This window comes from Seriola dumerili, unplaced genomic scaffold (genome assembly GCF_002260705.1).
Source record: "Seriola dumerili isolate Sdu_G_001 unplaced genomic scaffold, Sdu_1.0 BDQW01000321.1, whole genome shotgun sequence".
NCBI classification, from domain to species: domain Eukaryota; kingdom Metazoa; phylum Chordata; class Actinopteri; order Carangiformes; family Carangidae; genus Seriola; species Seriola dumerili.
This window is the reverse complement of record NW_019174576.1, coordinates 4,153,564-4,173,234: the sequence shown is the minus strand read 5'-3', so window position 1 is coordinate 4,173,234 and position 19,671 is coordinate 4,153,564. Positions and strand designations below refer to the sequence as shown.

The 19,671-nt window shown below is 40.5% G+C and overlaps 2 protein-coding genes across 3 annotated transcripts; one reads left to right on the top strand and one right to left on the bottom strand.

The window, feature by feature from the left end:
* The first annotated feature begins 191 nt into the window (after positions 1-191).
* On the top strand, positions 192-6,490 carry LOC111232019 (signal-transducing adaptor protein 2-like). The gene is made up of 13 exons (XM_022759350.1): positions 192-379; positions 2,001-2,072; positions 2,179-2,298; positions 2,398-2,454; positions 2,630-2,778; positions 3,522-3,650; positions 3,803-3,872; positions 4,502-4,604; positions 4,694-4,783; positions 5,400-5,474; positions 5,610-5,651; positions 5,743-5,889; positions 6,044-6,490. Exons 1-13 carry the CDS (start codon positions 293-295, stop codon positions 6,094-6,096), a joined length of 1,194 nt encoding a protein of 397 aa, XP_022615071.1. The 5' UTR covers positions 192-292; the 3' UTR covers positions 6,097-6,490.
* Positions 6,491-6,599: 109 nt separating this feature from the next.
* On the bottom strand, positions 6,600-16,783 carry fsd1 (fibronectin type III and SPRY domain containing 1). Of its 2 annotated transcripts, XM_022759348.1 has the most exons (14): positions 16,622-16,783; positions 15,701-15,796; positions 15,455-15,586; positions 14,632-14,733; positions 14,331-14,353; positions 13,783-13,904; positions 11,537-11,746; positions 11,344-11,442; positions 10,988-11,135; positions 10,739-10,821; positions 10,186-10,437; positions 9,904-9,992; positions 7,262-7,339; positions 6,600-7,160 (listed from the first exon to the last, which is right to left on the bottom strand). In XM_022759348.1, the coding sequence occupies exons 1-14, from the start codon at positions 16,634-16,636 to the stop codon at positions 7,101-7,103; spliced, it is 1,509 nt and encodes a 502-aa protein (XP_022615069.1). In that variant the 5' UTR covers positions 16,637-16,783; the 3' UTR covers positions 6,600-7,100. The 2 variants fall into 2 exon arrangements, with proteins under 2 accessions (XP_022615069.1, XP_022615070.1); XM_022759349.1 differs by lacking the exons at positions 6,600-7,160; positions 7,262-7,339 and adding an exon at positions 8,145-9,808.
* Positions 16,784-19,671: the final 2,888 nt, after the last annotated feature.

Here is a 19,671-nt window from a genome sequence, read left to right as displayed (position 1 = left end):
TGTGTCAGAGATGCCAACGCATACAGGTGATTTCCGTCCTCGTCACAAGTAGTTTCACCTGTGGATATTTTTATAAAACACCCGCCCACTCCACACATTGGCCAATCAGCGTTAAGGACACTGCTGCCTGTCAACCCGGTGACAGACAGGTCGTTGCTTCACTTTCAACGGAACATCAGTACGAGCGAGAAGATCCTGCTGATATACTGTATTATCGGTGAAATCTAGTCCAACTTCACAGTGAGAGCTGTATTAAAGTTCAGTTTTATCGTGGGCATCTACTGTCCTCGCTATGGCAAAGCGACCCGCGCGACAGGGGAGCCAGCTGCCGAGCTGTTACTATGAGGGATACCTGGAGAAGAGGTCGTTCAAAGATAAGGTAACTTGTTAGAGACGGTCAAAGATTGTATGGCTTATTGACTCTGGGTCTGCATCTAACAATTATTCTATTATTTTCACAGTCATTTTATCTGTCAATTTCCTAAATAGATAGATAGATAGATAGATAGATAGATAGATAGATAGATAGATAGATAGATAGATAGATTTTTATTGTCATTCAAACTTTACACAAGGACAAGTGCACAGCAGAATGAAATTGCATTACATCTGGCTCGAGAATATAAGAATACTATGATTATAATAACTTAATTCATAATCATAATTTACAGACAGGTATATTGCACACTGATATTAATTAAACGATTAATGAAGAAACCCTAGTTGACAGCGTCAGATTGATTCTTTCGTCAAGCAACACTAAAAGATGTTTAATTTACCATCTCATGAGAAAAACAACAGCAGCAAATCCTCTAAATTGAGAGGCTGGATTGAGAAAATGTTCCTTGAGAAGTGACTTAAATGATTGATAAAATACTGATTGTTGTTGTTGTTGTTGTTTCTCTCTCTCTCTCTCTCTCTCTCTCTCTCTCTGTGTGTGTGTGTGTGTGTGAGAGAGAGACAGAGAGACATAGACAGAAACATGATTCATTGAATTGAAGTTCACCAACTTTAATATGTTTTAAATGTCAGAGCCTTTCAGCACCTATTTGAGCGATAAATTGATCTATGAATTGATCTATGATGTTGTGAAGAGGAGCTCTGCTGTAACATGGTTGACCACTTTTTACGAGAAGTTTAACTTTTCATTCACCTACACTAGCACGTGCTTGATATAACTGCAATGTAATTACATGCTTAATAGTTTAGTGCAGTGGTTTAGCAGCACACTTCAAACACAGCCCCAGGTAGAACAGCCAGATAAAGACAGGTTAAGTGTTGTTTTCCGTGGGCGGAGCCGCCTGTCATTTGGTCATACAATGTCGCATAGTTACCTGTTAGTAATGTGGACTTTGACCTGAGTTTTCCAGCAGAAAATTTGCGTCTGTCTAACTGGTCTGACTGCCTCTCAGCTCTTTGTGCCATAAAGATTAGCGTGAGAAGCTGAGAGAAAAGTATAGACGCAAACTGGTGTGGCAGGCTTTGCAAATAATAAATCCTGTGGGCTGTTCTGCCAAGCCCTCACCGATAAGAGACTGTACACACTCACCTGAAACCATGTGAGAGCATGGGGGAAATGTTTTACCTGGGACACCTCAGGCATATCCAAGATGAGCAGGGGTGCTCAGTTACATCAGGGGTTTGTTTGGCACTAATTTGGGATTCCCCTCTTTGCAAACTTAGCAATTTTACAGTCCAATACTTTTAAGCTGTTTTGAGTTCAGCTACTACTTGTAACACACAGCGTCGGTGACACCTTTAGCCCTGAACCAGACAAAAGAGATCCTAGACTTTGAATCATCCAAAAGTCCCATTTTACAAGCCTACACACAAATGAATCCGGTGACACAGAAACACTTCTTCCAGGACAAGCACACATTGATTTCAGTTGTGGTTACAAGCACCTGACTCATCAACTCAAATCAAGTGTTTTTTCCTGTTTTCTGTGCTCGGTGTGCCGTCTTTCAGTCAGTTTGTTTCTATTTTTTGTGTTTGTGCAGACATCCCGGAAACTGTGGACCTGCTTGTGTGGCAACACGCTTTTCTTCTTCAATGAGAAGAGAGACACTAATGTAAGTTATTCGGTCTAATAAATTACACACATTTGGATGATTATTCCTCAAAAGAAATTCTTGATCAAGCCAACACTTGGGACTCTATGTGTGTGTGTTTCATCAGTACATAGAGAAACTGGAACTCAGCGGATTGATCTCAGTAACAGACGACGGCAGCCAGGATCGTAAATTAGATGCAGCCAGACTCAACCTCAAGATGAAAGATGGAAATGTCAAATTCACTGTGAGGGGAATATATAGAAAATATGTAAGTCGTCCTCTCTTTTTTTTCAAAGTAATTCCTCCTATTTCACAGTTTTTCTCTCCTCCGATGTCTCTCCAGATCCCTAATACAGAAGCTCGTGAGCTGTGGAAGGGCTATATCCTCTCTGTGTCTGAGGTCTGTGGAGTATAACATTTATCTCACATTTTATTATCTTATAAAACTTTAAATGTTTAAAGTTTGAGTGTCATGAGACACTGATGTTTAGATGCATGAAAATCTGGCCAGATGCTGATGATTTCAGTCCATTTGCACAAATAAATTAAAGGAGAACCTGTGTGTCTCCCTGCAGCTGTCGGTACCCTCCTCCCTCAACCTGCTCCCGGGTCAGATCCACATGCTCAAAGAGGCAGTAGAAAAGGAGAAGGAAAGACTAAAAAATGTCCCTCCACCTGCTGACACCTCCAGTCCCTACATCAGCCTCCAAGCAGACATGCCAGCGTGAGTACTGACGAGACACGGAAGTATTGATATTGGCCAATGTAAAGGGCCGACGCCAAGATACAAAAAATGTGACCAAAATTAAAATTTAAGAAAGAGCATTTTGAAATGAAAAGGGTCTTGAGTGGTCTGGCAGAATTTCAGTGTTTAATGATTCTTTCCCATGTGCTTTTCCTAAATTCTGTAACTCTAAAATAGGTAAAAGACGACAATATGAACAGCATCAGGACAAAAAAGACATAATGTAAGAATACTGGTAAAAAAAGAAAAGAAAGGAATGACTGATTTCTTATGAAAATTTGTGATTTTTTTTCAGTGGTTTTACCAAATTCCCAAACTTTTCTAGACAGAGTGGACACATGCATCTGGGTCTCTGCACCTTTACAGTTCACTTGTTACAACAGTTTATAAAGTTTTCATAGCATTACTGACCAGGCAGAGCTACTGTATCTGCACGTGTGGGGATTTTTAGGTTTTCAGCCAAAAATACATTTTATGAAATGCTCTTTATGTATTCTGTTTTTAATTTCATGTCTTATTGGCTGATTGACGGTATCAGCAGCTTTCAGAATTAAAAAAACAAATCTACAGGCTGAGAGCACAGCACGGTCTTTGCTACCTTGAATCTCAGACAAAACTTCACACTTTCCTAGTTCATGTACATACATGTGTGGTCTGATGTGACACTTTTTAATGAACTCAGTGTTAGATGAATGACGTTTTTCCTTCTGTATCATCTGCAGTTGTTACCACGTCGTGTCCCGTCTGGAGGCAGAGCTGCTGCTTGAGAAAGAGGCCAAGAGAGGAAACCTGCTCCTGAGGCCTCGAAATGACGGGACCTTTGCTGTCACCACCAGACAAGACCATGAGGGGTACACACACACACACACTGACACACACACTGACACACAAACACACACACTGACACACACACATACACACACACACACACACACACACACACACACTATAAAGTGTTGTTGTGTTCATTTGTGTCTTCTGGTTGCCTCTTCTTCTCTATCAGCTCTATATTCAAACACTACCGTGTGAATCGTAAACATGAAGGGGGCTTCGCCATTGATGTGGACAATCCTGTAAGTATTAAAACATCTGGTTAAGCTTAAGGTACTTTATACAGTGTGAGCCACAGATAAAAGACTTCTGGTCTCTGCAGTGTTAGTCTGTTAGATATACTGTATCTGTCATATTAAACTGTTGTCCTTAAAACTAACAATAAAGTAAACTGACATTGCCTTTTTTACTACTTGATAAATTCTGCTGAGAATCCAAACTTTTGTGAGGTTTTATTGGAGGCTGAAGTGAGACTTAGATTAAATTTATTATGTGACCTCCTGGAAAAGAGGAGGGTGATTACCAGTAAACACAAGGGTGCAATAAAGATGATACGTCACATGAAGTGGCTTTAATAATGACTGTCATGACTCACTGCTGGCATGAAATGATGCATGTGTTCAGTGTGTGTGTGCGTGTGTGCACGCACACTGGTAAGTTGTTTTTACACCTGATTTCCGTGTTGGCACTAATGACTCACATCAGTAATTAAACTCAAGTTCAAACTGTGATGAAGGTTAAAAGAATGTAAATACTTATATTGTGGTTATCGTGTCATTTGAACTATGTAGTGCTATTAATATCAACAACCTGTTTTATTTATTGGATCGTTCACCTGTAATTAAAAACAGGCTGCTCCCTCCCTCTGCAGGTCCCCTGCACCACACTGCATGATGTGATCAACTATTTAGTCGAGAAAACTGACGGGGTTCTGATTCCTCTCATCATCGAGGAGCCGTATGAAAAAAACATCTGTATGTACAAAAACTGAAGCATTTTCATCCCTTGTTCTCCACAAGACCTATGTAAGTTGTGACTTTTTTTCTTTTTTTTTCCTTTACAGCTTTCATTTGGTCTGATAATGAAAATGGAGAGAGAAGTGTTCAGCATGCTCCGTCAAACCTTGTCCCACCAAGTGTGCCTCCCAAACCAGGTACTCTGTCAATTAATACAAGAACACACAAACATTCAACCACTAAAATTATTTGCACTGTTTTGCCAGACCCTTTCTCAGGTCACAGTGTCATAATATAAACCTATAACAATGAATCTTAAGACAAGTGATAAGATGTTGTATAATCTTCTATTTTATGTTATAAACTGAGTTCACGTGCTTAAGAGAAAAGCAATACTGTATCTTAAGTGGTTGGTGAGTTTAGTTATCGTGTAGAGACGGAGTTGCATTGTTTGTCCTCTTACCCACACCCACACAATCACTCATGGTTTGCTTGCTTCTATGTCAGACACAGACAGGTAGAAATTCTTTGGGTTTTTATTTCTGGTTTGGACTCAAGCAAACAAAGACTGAATGTCTGGGCTTGTGGCCCCTTAAAACAATGCATTGTCTGCTTAAGACCTCTCTTCACACGTTGCTTGGGTTTACTGGTCCTGACTAGTTAAACCAAAGTGGTGGATCAACCGATCTGACAGACCAGCTGAGCATTACTGCTTGCGTTGGTTTCTGGGCAGCCTGCTGTGCTGGGCACTGTGACAAGCAGTTGTTGTTTACCTCTGTTATTGTATTTTCAACCCTTTAATTTGTTATGCAGTTGCTCCAAGAATACCGACTCCTGAACCAGTACCAGCACCAGTTATAGAAGAGGATTCGTGTCTATATGAAATGAGTGAGTAATTCTACCAGTCCTATCAATCAGCCAATCTGACATTCCTGACATTTGATCTTCTGTCTTGCAAAACTGAAACAGGTAGGACTTCATTTTTTCCATGGCTGCTACTAACTAATGTCTGTGTTCAAACAGTGGAGAAAGACATAGAGTCGGAGGATTCCTCAGCCACGTCACGTGAGTCCGTCTGTCTGAGCTTTCCATCTCAGAATACTCCCTTTACCTGCTGCACGGCTTCATTTTTAATGTTCTTTTTTATGTCATTTAGAGCTAGATAAGAAAACTCCAAAGAAAGCAACCCTGCCTCCAACTCCTGCTCCTCGCAAATTGACCCTCAGTACATCACCCTTGTCCTCTGCCTCCTCCACAAAGTCTGAGCTGAGACTGAGAACCCACTCAGACCCTCTAGCACAGAGTAAGTCCACATGTAGACCTTTACCTTCTTTAGACAGTAAGTTGTGCAGATAAATTTGTGTTCTCAATTCATATTTTCCTGTTATGTCATTTTACTTTCTTGCCATAATACTGAAGCTCATCGACAGTCTGATATGCTCTATTCCCTCTCACAGCAATAACAGAGCTCAAACTAAAGTTGGAACAAAAGGCAAAGTGTGAACAGTGACCTCTCCTAGTGGGAGTCTCTTAAAGCTGTCACCATCTGTGAAACAGTGCCTCAGCAGCTGACTCGCACCAGTGCAGAGCCAACCTCCCAGTCTGTCCCTGCAAAACGAACCAACGCACGGGAACAGAGATAAGCTGTTTCTACATGAACAACCTCTTCCTCCTCTGAGTCGATGCTCTGCTCCTCCTCTTCACTGGCTGCTGGTCAGCAGTAAAGCCACTCTGAAGATTAACGCTTTATTGATTGAATCTTGTCTTACACTCATTAGCGCATTAATCGACTGTAAAGAGGGATGTACGTGTCACTTTATCTTCACTGTGTCTCTTGTACATTTTGCACATTTACCGTTGACAGTGGTGTGCATTTTCTTAATCAATTTTCTATATCAGTGTTGTTTTTGTCCAATTTGTCATTTTCAATTGTATAATTTTATATATTTTTTAAATGCATCTAGTGAGTATGCTCTGCCTTTACAGGTGTGTGTGTGTGTGTGTGTGTGTGTGCGTGTGCGTGTGCGTGTGTATATATATACACACTACAGGGACTGCTGGTATAAATGGGCTAACAGGGCCCTCCCTTATCTTTTGGGAGAAAAAAAAGATGAGAAATTGTAAAAAAAAAAAACAAAAAAAACAACAACAACAAAGAAAACATAAGAACAGATTGTTTTCTTATTTTGGTGGACACTAGAGCAGGAAAAGCATCAAAGTCACAAGAAAAACACGGGATATATTTGAACGGGCTTATTTTTACAGCCCAAACACATTAACATCAACTACAATTTATCTTCGTAGTGTCAACTGTCGTGGCACGGCCCGTTTGATTTACTGATGATTTGGCTTAAATTCATTGAGACCACAGGCCACAGGCTTTTGACCAATGACGGCACAGCGAGGGGCTTCTGTAGCACCTGCTGTAGAGTGGCGAGGGAGAGGCGCGTGACCGTGGCAATGGCGGTTGTTAGCATGAACGAAGTGGATTGTTTACTTTCTCATCCATTTTCTTCAATGTCTTCGGAGGAAACATTGGAATTGAAGAGACTGGGGGCACATCGTCCAAACGATCTTCAAATAACACAAAAAGACAAACGACAAAATCGTAAGTTTTAAATTACTTGGTACCAACGTAAAGGACTGGCTAACGGCAAGTGTAGCTAAGAATTCACCTTTCTGTTTCCCATGCTTGCTCTTTGGAGGACACACGGCTTGGACCCAACAAGGAATTGTGGACTTGAAACATTTATCTGACAAAATTAGGAAACATGAGTGTAGCACAAGTCACATTGTTAAATTGCATAAAGCTTTCAGTGTTGGGAAAAGTTAACAACAACTCGATGAGGGCCATCTGGTTAAGAAAAACAGGCATTCGCTAGCTTTGGATTGTGGGCTAATACATTTTGTGGGGCACGCGAGCTAGCTCTGCTGGGGTCTGACGACTCTCAGACTTCACTTTTTTCTGGACCTCTTTGACCAGTTGACTTTTTTTTTTAGAAAGCCAGTTAGCTGATCATCTGTCAAACACACAAATTGCTAAGTGCACGTCTAAGACTAGCTAAAACGAGTTACTTGATTGTATGTTAACTGTTTATGAACAAAAACTGGCTGATGAAATATCGCGCGCACTATTTGTATATACTTTATATAGCTGTTTTTTTTAATTATTATTGTAAAACACTGTTGCTGCTGTAACTAGGTATCTCGGAAGTGATGCTGTTAGGGTTAGATTCAAGCGTGAACTATTGATGAGTATAATGCATCGTTACCCCATCCATCCAATATTACAACCAGCCGTCACTGTATATATATATATATATATATATATATATATGTATTAGTTTTTCAGCGAAGTGAAATTCACTTTAGTATCTTTGATTACTTTGATTCTTCAAATCAGACCCATGAACAAGTGACTTTAAGTATGTTCAATGCAGAACTTAGAAATAACCAGTCTATCTATTTTATGATGTTCTGTGCATGTATTTTTTGTTGCACTTTTTTTTTTTTTTTTTACACTTGTTGTAAATGACATCCATGAACAAAGTGCTCTCACTCCTTTATTACCTCAATGACTGATACATTATAGTGGAAAAATTAAACTATTTACAATAAATTGTGACATTTTGTCAGCATGTGAAATAAAGTTAACATAATTCTCAGCTGGAAGCTTCTTTAAAGCATTGCAGGCTACAGTTATTCAGGAGATGCATTCAGAGGAAGCAACATGGCAAAGCAAGACTGTTACCATGTGTAATGTATGACAAGGATGCTACTCAGAGGTCGAGTGGTGCACAAATAAGGACTTCATAACACCAGTAAACAGTTTCCAGAGTTCACTTTTGTTTCTCACCCAGGTGGATCCAAAACCTGCCTAACTCTCACACCACAGTTTGTTAGCTGGAGCTACTGGCTAGCTATTTGTTATATTTGGACTACAGACAGCCCACTACTCATAACAGGATCTCTCTGCAGCAAATTAAGTGGCGTTATTAGGTATAGGACACATACATACTATACATACAAGCATTAGGGTGCAGTCAGGTGAATAAAATGTATACAGTACAGTCATTTCCAAAATCCTGAAGCCATGTCTGAAGGCTCTATGACTCCACTACAAGACGTTAAATTGAGGAAAACTTCCTCTCTCTGTGCAGAGTCTGGCTGTCAGATGAAGCCCAACACTGACTCTAATGTAAAACTAACAGAACCTCAGCAGGAGGCTAAAGGACCCAGTTTCTTGCACGCAGATTGTAGGTCCTGACTACAAAGTGAAAACACTGTTAAGTCTGCATGCCCAAGAATTCAAATACAACACCCCTAATATGTGCTGTTCATTTGTTATGAGCCATGAGCCACTGGCAAAGTAGAGTTTAATAAATCCTGATTCAGTAATAAACTACATTCTATTGAGTAGCACTGTAGCACTAGGAGCAAGTTGTTATTTTGGTTAGATAGGTTGGTTGATGAATAGAGGCAGATTCAGTAGGTGATAATTACCACTAAGCTACGATACAACCAGGTTATACTGACACTGACACAATACATTGTTTTAAATTGAAATAGTGAGACCATTTCTTGCTGTGAAATATTCGCATGTTGGTACTGATCACCCGATTTAGCCAATCAGGTTGGAAATGACAAGGAAGGCACAGGGAGAGTGCGGACAGTACAGGGCTTGACCCTGCACCTGCAGCTGATCTGCATGACAGTACGGCTGACAGTTTTGGTGATGGAAAGGAAGGAAGGAAGGAAGGGCAGCGGCCAGCGCTAAATCTTTGCTCTAGCAGCAGTGGGACAGTGCTAAATGAATGTGTAGAGAGAGGAAAACTAGCAAGACTACACCTAACGTGTCCCAAGCAATCACAACAGCCAGAGTCATACATCTGAAGAATTCTGTCACTGAGGGCGCTGATGACTCACATGTTCCCAAAACCATTTTTTGTTGTCATGCAACACAGACGTGAGGAACAAGCTGAACCATCATACTCTAGTGATGTAACTCTTCCATGATGGCTTTGACCGCAGTCAGGGCAGAGGAGATTCTGCAGCGGGTGACTGCGATCAGGCAGAGCTGGCAAGCGTCCAGCTCTATTAGGTGGATGGATCTAGGTGAGGCTGGCGTTGGAGCTGCTGGTGCCGCTGTTCTTCCTCTGGCCGCTTTGCACTACACTGGGAACCTGCAGGCCTGTCACTACTGAGAAACTGCCATTCCACACCTGCAGGGGGCAGCACATTGACAGCCAGTTCATAAACAGAAAGGTCACAGTACACTCCTTTAGATGACAGACATTTTTAAAGAGACATTTCTCACCATGAAAGCTGGTATAAGTGGCTGCTGGAACTTGGTTTTGAAGGTGTGCATCAGCTGCTTGGTTTTGGCGTTGTAGAAAGACAGTACACCTGGAGAAAATAAAGAAGGCAAATCACACATATTTACTATATTAAAGTAGGGCTGCAACTGATGTGTTTTTTATTGTTGATTTATCTGCCAATTATTTTCTTAAATAATCAATTAATCATTTAGTTTATTATAAAAACAGTGGAAATTGTCCATTTCAAGAGCTCAGAAGTAATGTTAATGTGAATATCTTACCTTCTTCATAGTTGACGTAGACTCCTATACTGCTTGGGATCGGACAGTCCAGTGTTCGAGCCTTGTTGTTGTGCTTGGCTGTGAGGCTCTGCTGCAGCCAGTTGTTCAGGTGGATGCACCAGGAGGCGCTGCTTTTCCCCAGCTGGTCAAATCGGCCGAGGCTCCGCAGGGCTACTCCGACAGCAAACGCCTTGCTTTCTTTGTCAAACCGCACTTCCCAGTACTGCTGGCCAGCGTCAATCATGGTGTCAGCTGTAGTAAGACATAAGCCAAGATGATTCATTTTTATAGTTGCAGTATTAATATTGAGTAGGCTGAGAGTTGTGGTTACATAACATTTTAAAAAAGGTATCACTTAACCTTTTCCCCTTTTAACTCAGATCTGAATGTTTAGTGTTACTCAACAATTTACACTCTAGTTATTTTGCTCCACCCAGTGAAATCAAACCTCGAGCAGTGAAATAATTTATACTTTCAGAATAGCTCTGCTTCAAATAAATGTACAGCTGTAACTCCAGTCTGAGTTTTACTTGTACCTCGAGTGTATTCTTACCCAGCACTGTGTAAGACTCTGCTGTAAACCTGTCTCTGCCTGGACGGGCTGTCGGTGCTCTCTTAGGAGACATCAGGGCTGACCTGATCATAGACAGAGAGATGGTAGAGACTGTCAACGAATTATATTTCTGAGATGTATTCATAATGACAGTAAGTGACATGACCACAGGCCTTATGTGTTTTTTTTTTTTTTTAGACCCCTGTTTATAGTCACATGCTTTTTTTTGCAGTTCACATTTATACAAACCTGGCTGGAGAGTGCATCGGGGAGTTGGTGCGGTTCTTCTCCTTGCGGATGTCCTGTATCTTTCCTCCGCTGCTGTCCCACTCCACACTCAAGTCCTCCACCTTCAGGTTCTGGTGAGCTGAAGTAGAATCCAGTTTGAAGGTGAAGGCTGAAAAAAGAAAAAGTGGCAGACTTTTTATTAACACACTGAAAAATGGTATATTATATCTCACACAATCCAATATTCACATTCCTCTCGACAAAGACACCCCCCCCCCCAGAGTCTTCATACATTCTTATCTCATTAAAACTAGTAAAACACCCTAAATAGCCACGTCCCACTGTGAATGAGTCTGCTTTACGTCTTGTATTCTCACCGTGGGTTTCTAGTGTGACCGGCTCGGAGAACTCTCCTGCCACAGCCTTGTTACACGCTCTCACTCTGAAAGTCATGTAGCGGGTGTCAAAGCGCAGACCTGAGAGTAAAAAACCATAAGCGTCCATTATGAGTCAGCTTCATCAAAGTTCAGACAACAAATGCCACAAATCTCCTCAAAGTCCTGCTCCTACCCATGAGTGTGTGATCCAGCTCTCGTATCCCCTCCACCACCATCCAGGGGTAGTCCTCTCTGATGCGTGGCGGACCCTCGTGATTTGTCCGTCGATGTTCCAGTATGTAGTGGTCTATCTTATTGTCAGGCTCCGGTAGGGTCCACACTATAGTCACTGTGTTGTCACACACTTGGCACTCTGACACCTGGATCTCTGGAGTGGCGGGAACTGAACGTGCAAGAGAAGAAACAGAATTTCTGTTATGAGGGACATCCAAAATCAGTTTCTGCGACTGCAACGCTGCTCAACACTTTCACTGCTTCACTGCAGAAACTGATGTGTGAAATATTAATTAAAGAGCAGATTTTGAAATCCTTCCCTTTTACAGGCTCCATATATTGTTACTGTTGTGTTTATCGTGTCTGGTTGTTTATATGAAAATTTCAACAAATAACTGATCACAAAAAATGAAGTGAGCTGCCACATGGAACAAGGGAACTGCTGTATTTTTTAAAATGTTTTACCACTTGGGGGCAGAATAACTCAAAAACACCTGACCGAGCCTTGTATAGTTTCATCTTGTAAGATGCTATGGCGAACATGTTAGCACACAATTGTCCATTTACACATCGAGAAGACACAAGGCAACATTTAGAAGAGTCGTGTTCACTCTTATTTTACCTTTCCTTTGGTCCATAATTATTTTTTGGATTGAGGCTTCAACTTTTTCTTTCCAGCTAACCTGCTGCTAACTTTGTTTGGTGCTAGAGAGGTGGTTTTTGCTGGAAACAGCTGCTCTCACAATGAGACAGAGCCCTTCAGTAAATACAGGGGCTGTAAAACCACACCAGCTCCCTAAAGAGGTTAACAAGCCGCAGACATCTGCAAAACTGTGTTATAACTCTCTGTGGTTTATCGCTGTGAGTGACCCCCTTTCTGAATATGTGTCATTTGATTAATAAATACTGAGAAGTGTAGCACCTCAAAACCAGACCAACAGGCAGCACAGAGCAAGCGTATTGTCTGAAATAAAGTGCAGCACGGCAGTATAACCAAAGCATTCAAATGTTAATGCCTGTGTGTGGTCACAACTGATTTATTAAAACAGATTTATCTCCTAAAGACTGTATTAACCAGCATTTGTTGACTTTTCTTTTTGAACACTGGTGTAAAATATCACAACATAGTCAAAAGTTAAAGTAAAGAGGCATTTTCAGCTAAATGTACTTCAAAAGCATCAAAAGTAAAAGCACTGTAGAATGGCCAATTTCATTGTGTTGTATATAGATCATATACCTGGATTATTATTATGAAGAGATGATGTTTTCACCTGTGTTTGTTTGTTTGTCTGTCAGCAGGATTACGCAAAAAGCACTAAACTGATTTGCACCAAACTTGATGGAGGAATGGTGGTGTTCTGGTTAAAGGGGCAGATCCAGGAATTTTTTTTTTTTTTCTTAAATCACTTTGGTGAATTTCTCAGGAAATAATGTTTGGCTCTTGATGTAAAAATAGACATATTTATGTTGTTTAGATGTATAACTTTGTACAATTTTTTGCAGATCCAGATAAAAATCCAGATCTGGTGGAAGAAAATGTTTGGCCTTGGCGGAGGTATGTGCTCTACTGAGTGCCATTCTAGTTACTGATGAACTGATGTGCAAACAGCATTTTACTGTTACAAGTGGTCGAGGTGGGGCTGATTTAAACTACCTCGTATGAATTGTTTGGTATACTGTTACAGATTGAGCTGCCAGTCTTATAAGATGATTCTGCAACGTAACATTATTTTGTTAAAAAAAGGGGAAAACAATGTGTATCTTGAATTAAGTTTAAGATGCATTGCTGAAACTTCATTTAAGGGGAAAAGAAAAGAACTGAAACAAATTGATTTGCATTAAAAACAGGCTTAATGTTACTTTTAATGCTTTTTTCACTATAGGAAAACTTGGTCTCAAATATGGACTAAGATTACTTGAGACGGGGTTTCTGCAAAGAAAAGGTGTTTTTTCTCTTTGTAGGTTTCTCTTTAAAGGTTCTCTTTAATTAGTAAAGTATCTACAAACTACAGCTGTCAAATAAATGTAGTGGATCAAAAGACACATTAATTCCCACTGAAATGTTGTGCAGTATAAAGTAGCATGAAATGGAGAAACTCAAGTAAAGTACAAGTGCAGTATTGGTGTAAATCCACAGTTACATTACACTGTCTGCAAAATCTCTCATTTCTATCTGTGAGTCTTTGCAGTAAAAGTGGAGCAGACCTGGGAGAAACTTGAGGCCTTGCAACATCTCCCTCTCCTGGCTGAAATCCACCATCAAGTGACTCATGTTGTCACTGGCTTTAGCCTTGAGGGAGAGGCGAAAGGCTGGAGCCATTGTCACGCTGCAGACAAAGAGACACACAGAGAGGCACAAACACACGGGATGGAAACAAGCGAGGTCGATTATTCAACTGAATCAGAGGGAAAAAACAGGTGAGTCTAGTACTGCAAACTAAGAAAACGCCACTAGCTAGACTTCTGCTACTACCACTGAACTCATCACCCTAACCCACACTTAAAAAGCGGAGCTAGAGAGGGAACAACACTCATCCAGGGAGGAGCTGACACAGGATGGTACAGACTTTAGAAGACAGTGGGAAACACAGAGACAAAAGGCTCTCGAGTGGAACGTTTTCCATAGTGCTTATTGTCTACGGAGTGGGTGTGGTGGCTACGTGTTTCAATGCATGCATGCTACATTATAACACAGCTCATTGGTTACAGGAGGCTATGACAAAAGGGAAGCAATGGATGGCTGAGTACTATACCTATCCTTAATGTCTTTGGCCGCCTGGAGAGGAGAAGCAGAGAGGGAAAGGAAAAGGAGAAAGGAGAGATACGGAGCGAAGAGAAAACTGAGTTGTAGCCCATCATGTTGTCATTTGACACAAAAAAGTCGCAGGTGGCTGTGTTAAAATATCTGGTAGTATGACAACACAAGAAGGACAGATTAAATCATAAATATGGACACTGAAGTTCATCATTAATCATTAAAAATGCAGTCATAAACAGCGAGCAGGGGAACATGGCAGCGGCAGCATTACAGCAGCAGAAAAGTCGGTCAGTTACCTGAGTGAAGCCATCCGTCTCAGAGGAGCACAGCGTCTGGTTGGCCAGCTCCATCAGCTCCTCTGAACTCTCCAGGGCTTTGGAGCAGGCGCTCAGCTGACTCTGAACAAAATATCATGTCACAGTCAAACAGAGTACGGTATCTGCAAACTCTCACACGTTTGTTTTCAGTATAATGGGACTATTATGTTCTCTGCAGAGGCTATGGAGTTAGCTGCATCATTTGAGAGTCATGGCTGTGTCCTGAGACTACAGAGTGCTGGATGCATGTACTAAAGATCAAGTAAAGTAATTTTTAAGTATATTGAGAAGAATTTAAAATAACAGCCTATTTCATTAAAGCAGGGTTGAAATGACAGTTATAAAAAATACTACATGTAAAAATCAGCTCTTTAGTGACAGAACTTTGAAATCAACAAAAGATAAAAACAAAAAAAAAACTAAATCTTATTTGCCACAAAAAATTACAATATTAAGAGTTAATTTCCAAACTTTTATGTTTTTAATAAGAGCTTTGAAAACAGCTTCTTAGTTTTTAGTCAGACACTAAAATGCATCATTCATTTGGTGTTCATATTATGGCAAGATACATATGATACAGAATAAAGAGTTCAAGTTGCAAAATGTGCCGGTGATACATTTCCTGTTCACATTTTGTCAAATGGCCACAAAAAAAAAATCAACCACAGCTTGAGTACTTCAGACTGAAAAGGTGTTTCATTTTGTTCTACAGAAGCTGAAATAAGAACATCTTACAAATATTCATACTAAAATACATTTGCTATTATTTTGTGAATTAAAATGCAGACACAGCAGTAGTTACCTGCAGCTCATATGTGCGGCTGGCTCTCTCCTGCTTGATGCGTGTCAACATGTTTTCCTTCATCTCGTCCAGAACTGAGTGGAGGTTGGTGAACTCAGACTGCAGGTCCTCCTGCACTCGGCTGGAGTTTGCCTAGTGTCACAAAAAATGAGCAAGAAAACTGGATGAATACATGGACAGAGGGAAACTGACAAACTTTGGATTAAAATGAAGAAGATCTTAGTTCAGCAGTGTGTGCATTTGTACCTCCAAGTTGTCGAGACTCTGTTTGAGAGTGCAGATGAAGTTTGAAATCTCCTCATTCTTCACGGCCAGCGTGTGGGTGATCTTACGCAGAGATTCCTGAAGAACAGACAAAAAAATTCAACATTTTGTTAGTTATGCCTGGAAAAAGACAAAGTCTGATCCTTTTAGACTGAAAAAGGGAAGAGCATATAGTTTCATATTCTCCATCAGTGACTCCAAAGCTTGTGGCACAGAGGGCTGAATCACTGCAGGTTTCTCTACCAACCAAACACTACACCAGCTCAACTGAAGTGGTACTAATCAGTGTTTGGTTGAGGACACGAGCAGCTTTAGGCTTTCAGCTCCCTTTTATACATGATTAAACCCTTGTTCTTCAGGGTGGATCAGAGAGGACTAGCTTCTGAACGCAGGGAAGGAGGACACTTCACGGGCGGAAGGATGCGCATTTTTAATTGAATAATGCAGCTCCGGGACGATTGAACAGCCGACTCCAAGAGGACTGGACCCACACTGGGTCGATTATTATACAAATTACACCTCTGATATGTTACTACCCCCGTCGTATTTCCTCTCACGCTGCCTATCTCACAGTGAAAAGCCCATTCATATTCATACTGTAGGACTGTGTAATGTTTGTTGAAGCGAGAGGAGCTGCGCCAAGCCCCCACCCCCCTCCCCTCCAGTCCGCGACTGTTACGCCGATCCATCGATAACAAAGTGGTCCATGGCTTGACCAAGATAAAGCTCACCTTCAACCGGACAAACACTGATTAAAATAAATAACACGACTGTCAAGTACGAGGCTGCGCTGCATCCACAAACTCCCCAGTTTCGCAGCGTCTCCCCCTCCTTCCTTTGTACACTACGCCCTGAAACGGCTTCCCCCCACTAGAGACACCTGTTTCTCCCGCTCCGGCTCACCTTCTGGTCCCCCATGTCGCCGCACAGATGCACCGGCGCCGCTCGAGCCGCAAACACCGCCGGAATTTCTCCTCCGTCCCCCGGTTTTTGGTTTAGTAGCACGGCAGAGCTGGTACTGATGCTGCCGGGGTGCAATGCATCTTCGCACGGACACCAACCACCAACGCCTTTGGGCCGTAGTGCGTACTGCGCATGCGGCAGAGGAGGATTCTGGGTAGTGGTGTTTCTGTTGTGTGAGTGAATAATGCTGCCTTCAGGTACTGTTGGACCAGACTGATAATAATTTTTAAAAGTCATATAAACCAGATTTAAACAATAATATAGCAGCATTATTTTCTGTGTAAAGATATAGTGGAATAAAGGCGTTCTGAGTAAAAGACGAATCCGGTGTCTGGTAAGGCGGCGCGTGCATGATAGTGCACGTATGCGATAGTCCCCACCTGTTGGTCTTCCCTACATTTACAAACACGCAGGGAGCGACCACATGCGTGATGCAGTTCAGCGTTCAGGTGAAAGCCGCTGTTCACAATTTCCTCCTTTCAAGAAACCACGTTTTTATATATATAAAAAAAAAATAATACTACTGGTTTGGCTACCATGATGGAAAACCTCATGAGCTGCTACAAGGCTCCAGCTTGACCTGGATCTGTTTTTTTTCCCCCTCTGTGTGTAAGTAACTTGATGGCTACCTAGCGACTGGCAACAGTACGCATGCTAACGTTAGCTAACTTGCTGTTATTGATATTATGAATTTGTTTGGCAAATGTTGCTATAGCTAGCTAGCTTACTGCCAGCATTGCTGTGTAGCATATCATGGCAACGCTGGTGTAGGTTAATGGTTGTGGTTGGATTGGTTTTTGTTGGTTTTTGTGTACATGGTGACTTAATTCAGTTGTGCTTCTTGTTGAGTGTTTAGTGGCCACTTCCACTTGGCTTCCTGACAGAGAACTTGAAGGGAGGGTGAGATGCGACCTACAAAGCATTTGTTTTGGTCTGAGATATTGCTGCACATCTGGTGGCAGTGAGATCTACAGAACCTTAAAAATTTCTTCTTCTTTTTTCAAGTTTATCAATACCTTCTTAATAATATATTTTGTTTGCTTGAAGAGTTAAGATTGAGTTTTAGGTATACTTCATAGACTGTACGTAAAAAGGTATAATTGTAAAAAGACACTATGACAGCACTAACAAAACAAAACTGTGATCATGCAATAAATAAAAGTATAACTCCTGGTTATTTCCCTATCCTGACATAACTTATTCAGCGTCTGCATCCATCCACATAAATAATACATTTACTCAAGTACTGTTCCTCATTTTGAGGTATTTGTATTTTACTTTTCATTTTATGTGAATATATACTTCAATCCTAAGACATTTCAGACAGAAATATCTTTTTACACCTACATTTATCTGACATATATATTTATTTGTTACTTTTCAGATCAAGATTTTACATGAAGAAACAAATGAAATAAGCTCATAAAATACAACATTAAGATTAAACTGGTAGCTCACTGGTGGCTTGTGACCCTTTTACTTTTTCTACTTTGTATACTAACTTTTTTTGCTATTGCTTTCTACTCATATTTATTATATATATTATATGTATTTGAAATGACAGACTTTTACTTGTAACAGAGTATTTTACATTGTAGTATTGCTATACTTTTACTTAAATAAAGGATCTGAGTACTTTTTCCAACACTGGTAGTTAATAAGAATACTAGTATATTTAGCAAGGCGGTATTGATTTCTGATCTGACGGTTTTCTGAAAGTGTAGAAAATCATTATTACATGGCAAATGTTTTTAAATATTACTTTGATGAAACAGTATAACTTTATCTGGAGTATTTTCTAAATAATGGTGGAATAACTAGTAAAAGGGAAGCCAAAACTCTTCTCACAAGATCCAAGAGTGATGACAATACGAATGTGTTCTGTGGATGTAAAAAATAGAGCATTTGTGTTTTTAATTACAAATCTTTGTCACTACAACACAAGTATTTATATTGTAACCAAATATGTAGAATAATACGTTTTGCTTTAGTGGCAAAGCTGGAATTGTGATAATAATGAACAAAAAACACACTGAAAATGTGCAACAAGTAACACATAAAATACCAGAACAGACAGTGAGATAAGATCCATTTCTACTGGTTTTACTAGTATTTTCAGTTTAATTAAAAATGTACAGGAGCTATGCTTCAGTGCCCTCTCAAATCTATTGTATGTAAACCACTCTCTTACTAAACAAATAATTTGACATAGTTTCTCTATGTATAATCTAAGACAGGACCTACTTTTGGGCTTGGTGTGAAAAATCTTGAGGTTTCAGAAGTGATACACTGCCTGTAAACTTGAGATGTTTCATCTTGGCCTTTTCTTTACTTCACATACAATCCAATACAAAACACAGTCACTTATTATGCCACAACCACTGACTTAAAGGAAATTAAAGGCAGGTTTATAGCAGACAGAGTAAATCATTGCAACATAACAGTATTTCTGTCATCATCTCATCTCTCCTGCATGAAGCTATACTGTAAGAAATATTATTTTTATTGTCCCTGATCTCTGCTGTCTCAATTATTATATTGTATTATGCCCATTATTTTATAGGTTGTGGTTGGAAATTGAAAGTTCTACCCCATCATACTTAGTTGTGTCTTGTCACCGGAAGCCAATTGCTCTTTTTCTAGTAAGACAACGTGGGGACATGGGGAAATGTGTTTTCGCACCCTTGCACCAAAACCCACAAGGGTTTCATAAACCCCTCATGTAGTCGTGTGCCCTGTTTTGTATTTCACAGCAAGTCAGCACATGTAAATTTATCTCAATGAGGAATTAGCTGTCTGACATCAATCTGCAGAAGTGTACAGGATGTAGGCTATGCATAGCAGTGCGGTAGCAGTCACAGGCCATTTTGATGTCTTTCTGTTATGGAACAGCAGCGCTTTAATGTTTGGTCTCCCTTGTCTTTTTCAAAGCCTACATGATTTTCCATCTTTGGTTTTTGAATATACAACTTGCACTACAGTCAGCTCTC

Bases quoted from the DNA above. Each gene is read 5' to 3' on its own strand.
- LOC111232019 (XM_022759350.1), top strand. From the start codon at position 293: ATGGCAAAGCGACCCGCGCGACAGGGGAGCCAGCTGCCGAGCTGTTAC. The intron at 3,651-3,802 runs GTACACACACAC...CTTCTCTATCAG, and splicing joins ACCAGACAAGACCATGAGGG to CTCTATATTCAAACACTACC. The intron at 4,605-4,693 runs GTATGTACAAAA...TTTCCTTTACAG, and splicing joins GCCGTATGAAAAAAACATCT to CTTTCATTTGGTCTGATAAT.
- fsd1 (XM_022759348.1), bottom strand. The intron at 14,734-15,454 runs GTAACTACTGCT...TATTTTGTTCAG, and splicing joins GCCGCACATATGAGCTGCAG to AGTCAGCTGAGCGCCTGCTC. The intron at 7,340-9,903 runs GTGAGAAATGTC...TAATTTTGTCAG, and splicing joins CACTTATACCAGCTTTCATG to ATAAATGTTTCAAGTCCACA.